At 37.3% G+C, this 15,565-nt stretch overlaps 1 protein-coding gene across 1 annotated transcript; it reads right to left on the bottom strand.

Annotated features, from left to right (window-relative positions):
* Positions 1-244: 244 nt before the first annotated feature.
* Positions 245-1,201, bottom strand: LOC138152319 (olfactory receptor 2T1-like). The gene has a single exon (XM_069076013.1). It carries the CDS (start codon positions 1,199-1,201, stop codon positions 245-247), a length of 957 nt encoding a protein of 318 aa, XP_068932114.1.
* Positions 1,202-15,565: the final 14,364 nt, after the last annotated feature.

The following is a 15,565-nucleotide window of genomic DNA, read 5'->3' as shown; positions in this document are numbered from 1 at the left end:
AGGAAGGAAGGAAGGAAGGAAGGAAGGAAGGAAGGAAGAAGGGAGGGAAGGAAGGAAGGAAGGAAAGGGAAAGAAGGAAAAAGGGGAGGGAGGGATGGAGGGGAGGGGAGGCAGGAGGGAGAGGGAAACATGCATGATATTCTTTATATTTATAAAAAGTTATCTTTCTGGCTCAATCTCTGAATCATAAGCACAAAGACATCATAAACACTAGGTTAAACACTAAATATTAAGGTCTACTCTGTTAGAAGGTACCTGCCACCCTCTGTAAGGCCTTATACCTCCCATATGCCCTTTTCATGGCTCCAGTCACATCTTTATTTCTCAGGCTATAGATGAGGGGATTGAGCATGGGAGTAAGGATAGTATAAAACACAGAGAAAATTTTGTCCTGGGTTGGGGTGTGATATGAATGGGGCAACATATATGTATACATGGCTGCACCATAAAATAGAGTCACTACTGTCATATGTGAAGAACAGGTGGCAAAGGCTTTCTTTCTTCCTTCCACTGAGCTCATACGATGTACAGTAATGAGAATCCTGGCATAGGAGGCAATTACCACAGAAAAGGGAATCAGTAGCATCAGTACACAACACACATACATCACAGTCTCGTAGAGAACTGTGTCAGCACATGCTAGTTTCAGCACAGCAGGTGCTTCACAGAAGAAATGGTTGATCTTTCGAGAATCACAGAAGGGAAAGCTCATTGTGATGGGGGTGAGTAGAAAGCCATCCAAAGAGCCACCAAACCAAGAGCCAGCTATGATCATAAGACACACCCTTCTATTCATTAGGATTGGGTAGCACAGAGGGTTACAAATGGCTACATAACGGTCATAGGCCATGAGGCCTAACAGGAAGAATTCAGCCCCCACTGCAGTAAGGTAGAGGAAGTGCTGAGCTGTACATCCTACAAAGGAGATGGTCCTCTCTCCCAGGATGTAGTTCACAAGCATCTTGGGCACAATGGTTGAGATATACATCATGTCAATGAAGGAGAGATGACTGAGAAGAAAGTACATAGGTGTATGGAGGTGGAGGTCTGTGTATATCAAGAAGATCATGATCCCATTGGCCATCAGGACCGTGAAGAAAATTGCACAGACAATCACAAAAAGTAGGTCTGAGGTTTCTCTGTTGCTGAAGAGTCCCACAAGGATAAAGTCAGTGGAAGACGTTGTATTGTACCCATCCATTGATTCTATCAAAGTGATGAAATAGACTTGTAGTCATGCAAAGAAATAGTGACATAAGTGCTAATGATCATCCATTAACATAGGAAATATTAAAATCATGCACAAAGACTGCAGACATAAGAACTATAAATCAGGTGGTGGTATTTAATGAAAATAGAATTTATTCTGCTTTACTTTTTTGCTATCTTTAGTGTCTTTGGCAACTGAAACATTCTAAAACATTTTGTCAAATAACTATAGGCATGATATGATTACCAAGAGGAAAATATTTCAGTTATATGTTGTTTGAAAAGTCATAAGATATACCTTGAGGCTGATAACTGAGGCAGTAGGTGAAATGTCCTGACTTAAAGTTAAAAGATGTAGATTCAAATCCCAATGTTGTCACTTTCTGGCTGTGTGACTCTGACAAGTTATATTGTTACTATTATTGTTGATAATAATAATGATAAAGACAGTGTACATAGAGGATAAAAGGCTGACCACTGAGTCAACAAGATCTGGACTGAAGTCCTTTATTTCTGACACTGACTGTGTCACCATGGTCAAATGATTCTCAGTGCCCCAGACTAAAACTATAAATTGAAGAGTTGTTATCACTATATCGACAGAATGAATTTCCTTAAAGGATATTCTCTACGCTAATGAAATCACAGGCATCAATCAAAATATTAATAACAACATCAGCTGTAACCTACAATGCTATCTAATATTTGTATTACAATTTAGGGCTTTCAAAGTATTTTACCTATATTCTTTCATTTGACTTCAGCAATATCCCCATGAAACAAGGGATGCAAGTATTGTTCCCATTTTACCAAATCTAAGATAATTTAAGTCATTTGCTCAGTGTTTGCTGCACAAACAGGGTCTGAGGCAGGATTTGAACTCATCTTCCTGAATCCAAATTCAGTGCTCTAATTCTGGGTCTTAGTTTTTCCAACTGGAAAATATGAGTATAATAATGTTTATTTAGCCTATCCATTATTGCAGGGAAAATTATTTAAACCTAATGTTTTATATAAATGTTAGTTATTATTATCCATATGACTTTAGGCTACAGAAACCAATAAAACAAAAAAAATACAAAATAGTCCTTAGTTTTTTGCATCCTTCTTCCTTAGTTATAGTAGTTGTGGAAAAGGGAAGGAAAAGAGTCCAAGGAATGCCAATCATCACACAATTTTTAAAATCATATATAAATTTCAACTTACTTTGTACTGCAAATATGAGATCTCCATCTGATGATCAGTGGGTGAATATGTTACTAGAAAAACAAAAAATGTATTAGTCTTTATTTTCTTACTATATTTACAATTCAGAACAAGAAAAATAAACTGTACCTAAGGGGAAAAATTGCTGACAAATAAAAGACATGGCTTAATTATGTGGCCAAAGGCAGTGAGAAATAACACTTTATAGGACATTTAATGGAAATAATTTTAACTTTTTTCACCAACATCCCCTTAGGATGAAGTAGAGAAATTTTATAAACTCAATAAAATTCTCCAAAACAAATTAACATATTAATTAATTAATTCATTCATTAATTCATTAACTCAGTGACTTCAATGCAAAGGTAATAAGTGATGATATTGAGGTACACAAGAAAATATCAATCAGAAATACGGTATAAATTATCAAAGACTGTAAGGTACATAAGACATGCATACTTCATTTTAGAAAAGAATTGGAAATACTAGACATGACAGGCACAGGAAACATTTTTCTTTTCAAATGTTTTATTATCTTCTGATTTACATCATTCGTTTCTGCCAGATTTTGAATTACAAATTTTCTCCCCGTTTTTCCCCTACCCACCGCCCCCAAATAGAAGGCCCACAGTATATCCCCTCCTACAATCTGCTCTCTCCCATGTTTTCTCCCATACCCCTTTAGACATTTCAAGTGGATCGCTATGCCCCAGTTCCTGTATATCTTATTTCCCAATTACAAGTAAAATAGTATTAACAATAGTACATATATATATATATATATATATATATTTAAACATTTGATTTTAAAACTTTGAATTACAGATTCATTCCCTTCCTCCCTTTTCATCCACCCTTACTGGGAAGATAAGCAGTTCAGTATAGGTTGTACATGTGTGGCTAATGCAAAACAATAACATAGTAGATATATTGTAAAAGACTGACTATATTTCCCTCGCTCCTATCCCACCTCCCACTTGTTCTATTCTCTACTTTGATCCCATACCTTTTCAAAAATGGGTGTTTCTAACTTCCCTCCCCCCAGCCTGCCCTCCCTTCCATCATCCCCCCTCTCAGCCCTTCCCCCCTACTCTCCTATAGGGTGGGATACCCTATTTGGTGTGTATTTCATTCCCTTCTCAAGCCAAATTGAATGGGAATAAGGTTGACCCATTCCCTTTTACCTTCCTATTCTTTCCCTCCATTGTAACCATATTCCCTTGCCACTTCTATATGAAACAGTTTGCCCCATTCTGTCTCTCCCCATCTTCTCTCACCTCTTAATTTCACCTTTTAATTATCATCCCTTCCTGTTAAATTTGTCCTGTGCCCTCTATGTATACCCATAAACATATATACACACATTCACATATATATTCATATGCCCATATATGCCTCATATATAGGCATACATACATATATATATATATATATATATATATATATATATATATGTCTATTCCCTTTAACTACTGAGAAAGGTTTCATCAGTTACAGTTATTGTTTTTCCATGTAGTAATGTAAATAGTTCAACTTTGGTAAGTTCCTTTTTCTTTTCCCTGTTTATGCTTCTCATGCTTCTCTTGCTTCTTGTATCTGAATGTCAAATTTTTCTATTCAACTCTGTTTTTTCAACAAGAATGCTTGAAAGTCCTCTATTTCACTGGATGACCATATTTTCCCCTGAAATGTGATGCTCAGTTTTGCTGGGTAGGTGACTCTTGGTTTTAATCCCAGCTCCTTTGACCTCCATCATATTCCAAGCCCTCCGATCCCTCAGTGTAGAAGCTGCAGGATCCTGGGTTATCCTAATTGTGTTTCCACAATATTCACATTGATTCTTCTTGGTTGCTTGTAATATTCTCTCCTTAATCTGGGAATTCCAGAACCTGGCTATAATATTCCTAGGAGTTTTCTTTTTGGGATCTTTTTCAGGAGGTAATCGGTGGATTCTTTCAACCTCTATTTTGCCCTGTGGTTCTAAAACATCAGGGCAGTTTTCTTTGAGAACTTCCTGGAGGATGATTTCTAGGTTCTAACTTTGATCATGGCTTCCAGATAGTCCAATAGTTTTTAAATTATCTCTCCTGGATCTATTTTCCAGGTCAGTAGTTTTTCCCATGAGATATTTAACATTGACTTCTATTCTTTCATCTGTTTGGATCTGTTTAACAGCATCTTGATTTTTCATAAAGTCATTAGCTTCCATTTGCTCCAGTCTAATTCTGAAGCAATGATTCTCCTCAGTGAGCTTTTGAGATTCTTTTTCCATCTGGCAAATTTGACTTTTTAAGGCATTCTTCTCCTCATTGCCTGTTTGAGCCTCTTTTGCCATTTGAGTTAGTCTGTTTTTTAAGGTATGATTTTCCTCAGTCGGGCTCATTTTGTAATTTTCTTTCATTGTTCTCATTTCTCTTCCCAATTTTTCCTTCTCTTCTCTTATCTGCTTCTTAAGGTCTTCTATGGCCTGTAGCTAGCTCATATTTTCCTTTGAAGCTTTTGGTGCAGGAGTTCTGACTTTACCATCTTCCTGCTGTTCCATGCATTGCTCCTTTTTGTCCCCCAAATAGGAGTCTAATGTTGGAATCTTCTGTCTGCTTTGTTTCCTTTGCCTGATCATGTTGCCCCTCAGTCACTTGACCCCTGGGCTTTTTGCCACAGTAGGGCTCTGGCACCAGACAGGGGAGTTTTCGTCCCAAATGCTGGGATTTTCTCAGCTGCTGGAGGTATTAGATGGGTGCCCTCTCTGAGGTCTCCACATGCCCTGGCAAGCTGGACACACACCCCAGGACCTCCACCCTAGATTGCAATCCAGGTCCAAGCAGGTTAAAGCAAGAGCGATTACCCCTCAGACTGGTGCTTGGTCCCCCTACACTCTGCAGGCCAGGAGCTGAAGCTTCCACGTGGCTGGCTGGCTGTGCAGGCAGCATCTCAGGGGCTTCTCGCCCCAGGGGCAAACGCCATGCACTCCCACTTACTGGGTCCCAAAGTCCAGACTGCACTGACCTCTCACTTTGTCCTTCGCATCTATGTGTTGATAAATCTGGAAACCGCCACAGATGCTGCTGATCTGGAGTCCCTCTGGCCAGCGGCTGGTCAGGCCTGCCCCCGGGGCTAAAGCCAGGTTTGGGGCTGGGCTCGGCTCCCAGAGCTATGTGCTGAGGTTAGCTTCTCTGTGTCATTTTGTGGGTTCTAAAGCTCCAAAGTTTGTTTAGAGTCCCCTTTTTACATGGATTGAGGAAGGTGGAATCTGGATCCGCAGGGAGGTCCTACTTCTTTACATCACAGGAAACATTTTTAATGAAATTGGCTATATTTTAGCAGACATAAATTACTTTTTTCTGATATGAATAGTATATGTACAATCATGCCACCAACTTCTCAGATCAAATATCAAAATTAGCATGGATATAAAAGGAAAAAAGAAATATATATTGAAATGCAATTAACACAGCTTCATCCTGAACTATCTTAATAGTTCTTATTATAAAGATATTATAAAATTATTATTAAGATAAAGATACTATAAAAATATCTTAATGAAAAATGGACAGAAGAAAGGACATACACATAGACTACAGTAATTTCATGGAGAAGTTAAATGAATGCAAATAATTTACCATAAAAAGAGAACCAAACAAAGCATAGAATGCTGTACTTGGAGCCTGGAAGACCTGGGTTCCATTTCTGTGTGACCTTGAACAAATCTTAAATTATTTTCTCAAAATCTTCTCAGTCTTCATTTTTTATCAGTAAAATAAAGAAACTGGAATGGAATGTCCTCTGAAATCCCTTCCAATTCTAAATCTATGATCTTATCATGCCTAAAAAAAACTAAAAACATCCTTAATCAAAAAAATAAAAACTTGGCACTTACCGGGCAAAGAGATTTGATAGTCAAGGTGCTACACAAGCTTATCATAAATATTTATTTATTAAATCATACAGGGAAAGATGATTGGAAATTATGAGCATTTTCACCATGAAAAATAGAGAGAAGTAAAGGTAAACCCAATTTAAAGAAAATTTGGTAAGATATCCAACTAAGCAAAAACACTCAAGACATATAAGGAGGAAAGTGGAAGATCAACAAACAAAAGTATAGAAATAATTTGCATAATTTTGCTCTTTTTGCCACCAAGAACAATAGAACAACCACATTTGTACCCCCAGATTCTACTTATAAGAGGTAGTAATAGCATTGAAGAGAATAAAGATGGGGAAACAAGTTCTGAGGACATTAAGGGATCAATTCACAAGGTATTTGAAGGAAGGAAAGATAGGAAATATGGGGGAGGGGGAGATCATACCTTATGAGTAACTCAAAAAAAGATGACTAAAACTTCACTCCCAGCTCTCTTCCTGACTCTCTGGACATTTCCACCTCCTCACCAACAGCCTTTTAACTCTGGAGATACCTGGAATAGATCATTATTTAATGAAATGTCCAGGACATCCATGCTCACTTCAGTACTGACTCCTGAGTCCACTCCTGACTTTCCAGACTTTTCTACATTCTCCCCAGCAGTCACAATCTTCCTTCTCCCCCTCTTCTATTTTTCAGCTCCTTTGCGTGTGTTCTCTTTCCCCATTAAAATATAAGCCCCTGGAAGGTAGGACTGTCTTTATTTGTTTGTAATTGTATTTCCAGTGGTTAGCACAGTGTCTGGCACATAGTAGATATTTAATAAGTATTTCATCTATCTTTTTGAGGTAACGGGTGGTGCAGTGAAGAGAGTACTGAGCCTAGAGTCAGGAAAACTGACTTCAAGTCTGGCCTCAGACACTCACTATCTCTCTAACCCTGGGCAAGTTACTTAACCCTCTCCTGCCCTTTCCTCAATTATAAAATGAGGATAATAATAGCACTTACCCTTCAGGGAGGATTGTTTTGAGGATCAAGTGAGATATAAAAATGTAATGTAAAAGTGTAAGATAAAATTACAAATCTAAAAGTGCTTATTACAGTGCCTAGCACATAGGAGGTGGTATATAAATGCTTATTACCTCCCCTTTTTATCTAGAGAATATGAATGACTGACCCACATGCCTATATTACCAACTATATTAAAGTTTCCTGAGAAGAATCTTTATATTACCAGGGGCAATTGAGAGAACATTAATAGGAAACAGGTAAGTTTTTGCTAGAATTATTCTATAGCATTTATCATCAAACAACTGATTGAAAGATGCAGAGAATATAAGATTTTGTTTTATCTAGTTGATTTTTAAAAAAACATTAATTCAATAAATCAAAATGTGTTTTGCCTCTGATGCATATGTGAAAACTGCACAAAATTCTTTGAAAGATAATAATAGCAGAGATAAGCTTATCCCAAATCTTCTGATTATGTATATCAGGTAAGGTTCAAAACAAGGAGAAATATGATTACCAAAAGTGATTTTCTTTATTGTGGACATACAGTAAAAAGTCAACATTGAGAAAAAATTCCCTAGGTCATGAGGTCCCTATTATACTGGTTGTTTCAAATTCAGAATTTTGCAGAGTTTTCTAGAAGATAACTATAATCACTTGGGTATTTGGCCTAACCATACATATAAGAAAAAAAATGGATAAAAAATGGCTATTGTTCAGTCTATTAAATGCAGTTAGATGAACAAATCATTTAAGTGCATTAAGTGCAATTTCCCTCCAAAAAGGCAAAAAAAATCCTTACCCAAATAATACTCAGAGGTTTCTCAAGGTAGGAAGTAGAAAAGAATGGTTTAATACGATCTCCAGAAAGGGCCACCCTTCTGACAAGTGGTCAGGGAGGAGAAGCAATTTATAAAAGTAAATGGCAAACTTATAAAGCCCTAATGCAGAATTCTCCCCCACCCCCACTCCTGACCCTTTTCTTCCATTGGCTAGAAGTTAAGTGTACAATCTAAGTGCAGCAATCTAAACAGCAGATCACCCAATGTACATTTGAGAAAGCACTTCTATCCTTATTTAGCATATCTTGTCCTGAGGTGGCACTGGGCAGAGTCTCCATTGCTCTAAGTTCCAGATTCCAGCAAGGTCAAGTGACTTCTAAACTTAGGCCTAGCAGATGCTGAAGCCACTCTAGATTTGATTTTTCAGAATGGGGAAACTTCACCGCAAATTATCCCTCACATCCTCGTCACACATGTGTGATCTGTGATAACAATAATTCTGAGTCTCAGACTAATTGCAACACAGGAACATCTTCCTTCAGTTCACTGACAGAAATGGTTCTGTAACAGTTCCATTAACCAACAATCTGCTTCATTATTATAGAAAAATTGATTTTCATATCTGTTTAAGATATGCAAATTATCTTCAGCTTCTATAAACTTGTTCTGAAATACTTTTTGCTTCATATAGACATCTCCATAAAAAAATCATAGAATTCTATAAGACCTAGAAGTGAATATAGAGATCATATATGTTAACCACTTTATTTTATAAATAAGGAAAGAGGATGAGAAAGATGAAGTGACATTCAAAATTACAGAGCTAGTAAGTCATAGAACTAGTATCATCTTTTATTCCAATTCCATTCCTTTTTTGTTTTTTTGTACTGCATCACTGCAAAACAACTTCAATTTCACTTCTTACAAATAGTTATTATAGCTTTAATTGTTTAACCTTATTAAATCTCTATACCTCTTCTCTTTCATCTCTTGATATGCAACCTTGATATAAATCTTGATATAAAACCTGATAACTCAGGGTGGTAAACTCTATAAAATACTAAATATATGATTTAAAGTATAATTTACACTAGAAATTTTAGCACAACACAAGTACTTAATGGTTCTTAATCCTTAAGCCCTGTTATATCTTTTAATTTGCATGACTTATTTGCATGACTTAAAAAAAATTATTCTAAATTGAAAAGACAACATTGCCCTGAAGAGGAAAGGATTATGGCCAACTTTACCAAGCAAAAATTCACTGCTGAACTCAATAGTGAGAGTTCATAAGGAAGGATCACTGCATTGTAAAGGAAGCAAGAGAGAAAAACAGAAAAAATGAGTACTAGTTCCAAATATGCCACTTACCATCTCTGTGATGTAGGGCAATACACGGAAGTTCTTTGGAATGACAGTTTCCTCAATCTGAAAAATGAGGAGATTCATTAAGGTCTCTTCCAGCTCTAACACTCTAGGGTTTTAAGAAAACAAATCTGAGGGAGAACTGAGATTTTTCTATAGATAAAAAGACAGATATCAAAAGAAATGCAAACCTTTAAGGAATCAATAGATCTGACCTTTTAAAGTGACAGAGAAAAGAGATAATGAGTCCACATTTTTATCTAAGTTTTTCTAGGTTTTACTCCAAGATATCCTTGACCCAAGATTAAGGTTTCTCTTTGAGTGTTTAGTACTCACAGTACAGGATAGCTTTAGAACCTAATTGTATAGAGTAATGGGTTCCTCTCTAGATGCTGTTGGAGGTGATGTGAGTATGGACATTACTCAAGATTACAAAAGCTTAAGTATTAAATATTTAAGTAATAAAACTCTGGAAAAGAAAGTATAATCAAATGTATAAATATATTCCCACTATGATGGGAATAATCTGGCAAAAATATCTAGTGCTATAAAATACAATAGACTTAGATGTGTGACCTTGGGGAAATCTACTAATGTCTCTATTCTTCCAGTGTGGCCAATAATACCTGCTTCTTACCTTCTTCAAGGGCATGTCTAGAAACCAAAAGAGAAAATACTGATACATAAGAAAGGAGAAACTATAGTCAATCAGACAATGATGATTTCTTCTATGCCTTTCTAGTAAAATAGGCTCTTTGAAGAGCCAAAGCTAGGGAAGGCAAATGGCTTAAATAATTTAGTTTGAGAGCAACTGGCATGTTTTAAATGGTAATAAGGCTTTTGGTGAAAGAAATCTATTTCTTTCCTAAGAATCCCGAAAGGAATCAATTAGATAGTCACATCATTAATCAAGTAGAACTTGATTTATTGGGTCCAGACCATGCGGAGGGGATGAACCTTATAGAAAAACCCAAGAGATTTTAAAAAGTTGTTTGCTATTTCCCTATATTCCAAGGTGTGATGAAATTATTTCTTATTTTTTTAACAAACAATTACTGATGCTTGTTACCTCTGAAAGTAATGGTAAAAGGGAAAATGATACATATTTTTTTTAACTTTTTAATGGAAGGAGGAAAAATCTTAGATTTGATGGAATCCATTTATGCCACTCTAGTTTATGAAAGCATGTACATCGATAAGAAAAACAAAATTTAAAAAATGGAAATGTCATTCTGGCTTCTTTTATTGCCATGATAGTTGGAATAATTGTGAAAGTGAGTCCTGCTATAGTAGGAAAGCAAACCATGATGGGAATGGGGGAAGGAAGAATGGTGTTAGTTTTGGCTCTGCCATTTATCAGCTCTTTGACCTTGAGAATAGCATTGTATCTCTACACATTTCCATTTTCTTGTCTGTAAGATTACCTAATTGGATTTATTAAGGGTCTTTCATGGGGTCCATTGATACTTTTTTTAATTGACAACTATTTCAAAATAATTGGTCTCCTTTTTAGTACAACATAATTTATTTTATGCATTTAAAAATATTCACTCTTAGAAGGGGTCCATACACTTCTCCAGACTACGAGGGGTACAAGAAACAAAAAAAGAATAAGAATCTCTGGACTCACATTTTTTAGGTCCCTTTCATTTCTCACACTCTAAGATGAATGAATAAATAATTAAATTCCACAGGTCAAAAGTATTCTAAGTACCAAATTTACTTTTTAATCATGAGAGCAGTCCTGGAACCATAAGGGTAGTAATGTGCATTGGAAAAGCACTACCCAAGAATTCAGAAGACCTGCTTTCTAATATGAATCATTTCCTCTTTCCTCCATTTCCTCATCTGCAAAATAAAGGAGTTGGTCTAGATAACCTCTAGGATTGCTTCTAGATATAATGCTCTGTGATTTTATGATTCTAACCTAACAGAAGAATCAAGTCATGGAAGAAGTCGCCAAGTAACAACCACAAGGATACTTATGTTCACTAGGATTTCCAATAATCTAGTTTCCAAATGTACTATTTACTTTTTAATGATGAGGCTACCGGGCATACTGGAAAAAGTATTAGATACTAAATTACTGACATCTGCTGTAGACCTAAGTTTCACTTAAAAGTCTTCCTCATAGGTTTATGAGGAAATTCATTTCAATTAAACAAATAAGTATTATAGGCCTATTATGCACAAGGCCTTCACTGATTCTTATTCAAATGTGTCATCATGCCATGGAAATGGCCCTAAATTGCTGGGGGAAAAGTAGCTGCACAAGCTGGAAAAAGTTCTGACAAACTCAATTCAGACTATGTCAGTTATCCAAGCTTAAGCCCACCTGAGTTACAGCAACTAAGTAATATGGTTGAAGACACAGAGGGGTTTTGATCTGCATCAGACAAAAGAAATCCTCACAACTATGAATATGTGAGATTTTTTTATTATTACAATATATGCAAGGCACTAAAGACTTACTTGCCAGGGAGCCCTGCATCATTCCTAAATCCAGGCTTAGCCTGTGGCCTCTCTATTACTGAGACTTCACAAAGAAGTATCCATTGCCCTGGATCTAGGTCTGTGGACTATGGTCCTTTTATTCCAGATACTTCCCAGATTCATGCAGTCACTCCTTCCCTTCTCTCCTGGATTGATTCTTGACATTTTGGACTTCTCCATCATTCCCCAGAAGACTTCTCACCTTGATACATGCTTACTCTACTTCAGTTCTCTCACTCTGGAAGATCCTTCTACCCCTGTGACCCTTCCCCAATTGATGAGCCCTTTGCACAATTTCAATTTTGAGGAAGTGCCCAAATCAATACTCTGCTCCTCTCGCAGCTCTAGTCTTGCCTCATCAGATTTCTCCAAATGCTGCACCTCCAAATGTAGTACCTTCTACCCCCTCCCACCCCACCTAGTCTTTTCAGCTTTCTTCTTTATGCTATTTTTACCATTAGAACATCAGTTCCCTGAGGAAAAGGACTATCTTTCTTGTTTGCATTTGTATTCTCAGATCTTAATACTGTGTCTTGTATAAAGCAAGTGCTTATAAATGTTGTGGGCTCTGTCATTGTCCCATGAACTTCTTCAGAGTTCTTTCTCCAATAAGAGTCATCCTAAATTATCAATTACTGCCTCCTCTCTATCCTCCTGCAAGCCATCCCTTTGCCTTTGCCTGCTTCTGCATGCTCAGTCTCACAGAATTCAACATCCCCACCTGCTACAAAGGTAGCCTGAAAATTTTAGTCATTTACCTCTCTCAATATATCTCTCTCCAGTCACTGATTCCTCAATGGTTAATATAATCCCATCCTATCAATACTCTCTTTATCTTAATTTCCCTAAAGCCCTAGCTGCCAGTTTGCTGAGTGACCTACTGAAAGGCTTACAAAGATAATGCCTGCAGCTACAACCAGTGACACCCACTCTCCAGTGGCTACTGAGTGACTCATATTCCTCATGAGAATAAGAAAGGACTAATGCAAGAAACTGAAGAAGTCCTCAAGACCCACTTCTTTTGGAGATTTGGGTCTCCAGATTAAATCCCTACTGACAAAAGGATCTCAGGAAAGGGCCTGAAAACAAGGTATCCCATGGTGCCTGTATTCTCCTCAGGTAACTGGGATAAATGACAGTTCAGGGGGTGGCTAGGTGGTGCAGTGAGTAAAGTGCTGGCCCTGGAGTCTGGAGGACCTGAGTTCGGTTCTGGCCTCAGACACTTAACACAAAAAAACTAGCCATGTAACCTTGAGAAAGTTACTTAACCCCAATTGCCCTCCAAAAGGCAAAAAAAAAGCACAATTTAAAGACACACTTCCAACAACTCATAGAAGGGATTTCTAGATTGTGCACATTGCCCCCAAAGCAACCCTTTCCCTTAGATAATCTACTGAACAAATATTTATCAGGGGACGTAGACCAGGGATTTCAACAGACTTTGATAGTGACAATTATTTCTCCTAAGTCCAAGTTGGAGGTGGTTTCTTTTTTTAAAAAAGCTTTTTGGAGGGTTAGTTGGGGTTAAGTGACTTGCCCAAAGTCATATGGCTAGTAAGTGTTAAATGTCTGAGATCAGATTTGAATTCAGGTCCTTCTGATGCCAGGACTGGTGCTCTATTCACTGCACCACCTAGCTGCCCCAAGATGGTTTCTTCTTTCAGTCTGCCCCACAGTCATAGGAGGTCAGAGATGTATGAACACTATGCTCACAGATTGCAGGATTCACTACATAAGCTTCTGTCCTCACAGTAGAAGGCCTTCCCCATCAAGAGGAATATTCAGAATCAGATGGGAATATTTGCTATAGACAACCAGCAGCTGGTATCAGGTACAGGAAACATGGACTAGGTTATAGAACAGAAGATGGATTATCATTTAGTGGTATATGTATATACACGACCAAGAATAAATGGAGAAGAAAGTAGGAGGAATCAAACATGCCCTTTATACTTAAAGGAAACCTAGAGACCTCTTATTAACTAGTCCTGCTGATAATATCTATAATCCTGAAACCACAGCTCTCTGGTTCCCCTATCATCATGAAATCTATCTATTTGGTCATTATAACTCTCCTGCTATTGCTGTCAGCTCTACCATCCCAAGGTCAACAATGAACTATGGAAGTACTCTGAGGCTATTACTAAGGCAGTTAATGTGGTCTCCTGCTGATTGCACCCCTCAGCCCATGGGACCATGCCAAAGGGCAACTCTCTGACAAGAATGTGATAATAAAGGATAGAACTGAAGAAATACTTGCTCCACAACTACATTAGATCTGTATCTACTCTCCATATAATGTTTCCAATATATGTAAATGTATCCAATGTACCATTATAGTCTCTAACCAGAATTCACACACATGGGATAACAAAGTTCTTGTTCTACTTTGGGGAGCTCAAACTTAGATATACAAGAGACTTTTTTCTAAATTAACTCTCCTGGTTTAATTTAGAAGCATGAGTGGGGAGGCTTAGAATCATATTCTAAAGTCATCAGCCTTGCTAGAACTGTCTTTTGCTGTACATTTTTGCAATATGACAAGTTGACACTGACAATAGGAAAGCATACTAGGACTAATGGTTAAAACTTTCCAAAATAGAAAAAAGCAAGTCAAGGATGTAGATTATGAGGATTGGCTTATGACAAGGCTAGCTAGGCCCTAGACAATAGAAGTTACTTTATATTTGATCATTGACTGCCCTACCTGTGTACTAAAAAGTTCCTACATAGAAAATTATTGACTTGGTCAGTCACATTTAGGCAAGGAATTACAATCTCTTCTGCTCAACTAATTCAACTAATACATATATGCAAGGTTAGCAAACTTTTCTAATCACTAGGCTCTTGTGGTTAATGAGGTTCAGAGTTGTTTGCTGTCCAGAACACCCACTGATGACTGCCACTCTTCAGCAACAACAATTACACACAACAACAGAGACCCAGAGATCTGGGCTCTCAATCGGGTTGCATTTCCCACTCTAAACCTGAGTCACAATTTGTTCATGCACTTGGCAGACTGTAGGACTGAGGAAGTGTATGCTTGTCTAACAGTAAATAAACTACCTGACTTGTGATGCTTTGAGCACTTATGTTCCTTCCTGGTATATTACCCATGATCTCTTCACACTTAAAAGTGTTTTGATTAGGACCAATAACTTCCTTAATCTATTCTCCCTCTAATTCCCCATTCTCTTCTCTGTATGTTTCATCCTATTTCCATGATGAATGAAATATAATTCTATACCCAACTCTCTGATGAAGAGGGGCAAGGGAGAAAGAGAAAGTATGTGTATTCTTCCCTCTTTTGGACAGTTCAAATGAGAGTGCAATTCAAGAATCAGTCATTCCCTCTATACCTTCTTCCTTTTCAGTATATATAAACTTCTAATTGTACAATGTGATTATGTGAGATAATTTTTCCTATCCTTCCATCTTAAGGACAGCTGAGTGTGATAATAAAGTTTCTCCTGTATTGGCTTGGTTTTCAAATTGATTGTGTTAAAACCCAGAGCTTGTTAATCCCACCTGTGGGATGGACTTGTTGATGTGAAAAGAGAGTCCTGAACTGGGAGGAGCTGGTGACATAGATTTGGAGAGACAAGAGAGAGGCAGAAGAACTTTTTGGAAGCAG

The sequence above is a fragment of the Petaurus breviceps genome, unplaced genomic scaffold, assembly GCF_028583685.1.
Source record: "Petaurus breviceps papuanus isolate PSGF00001 unplaced genomic scaffold, PetGlider_PUasm1.0 90925, whole genome shotgun sequence".
NCBI lineage: Eukaryota > Metazoa > Chordata > Mammalia > Diprotodontia > Petauridae > Petaurus > Petaurus breviceps.
Note: the sequence above shows the minus strand (reverse complement) of the source record. Positions and strands in the feature narration are given on the sequence as shown.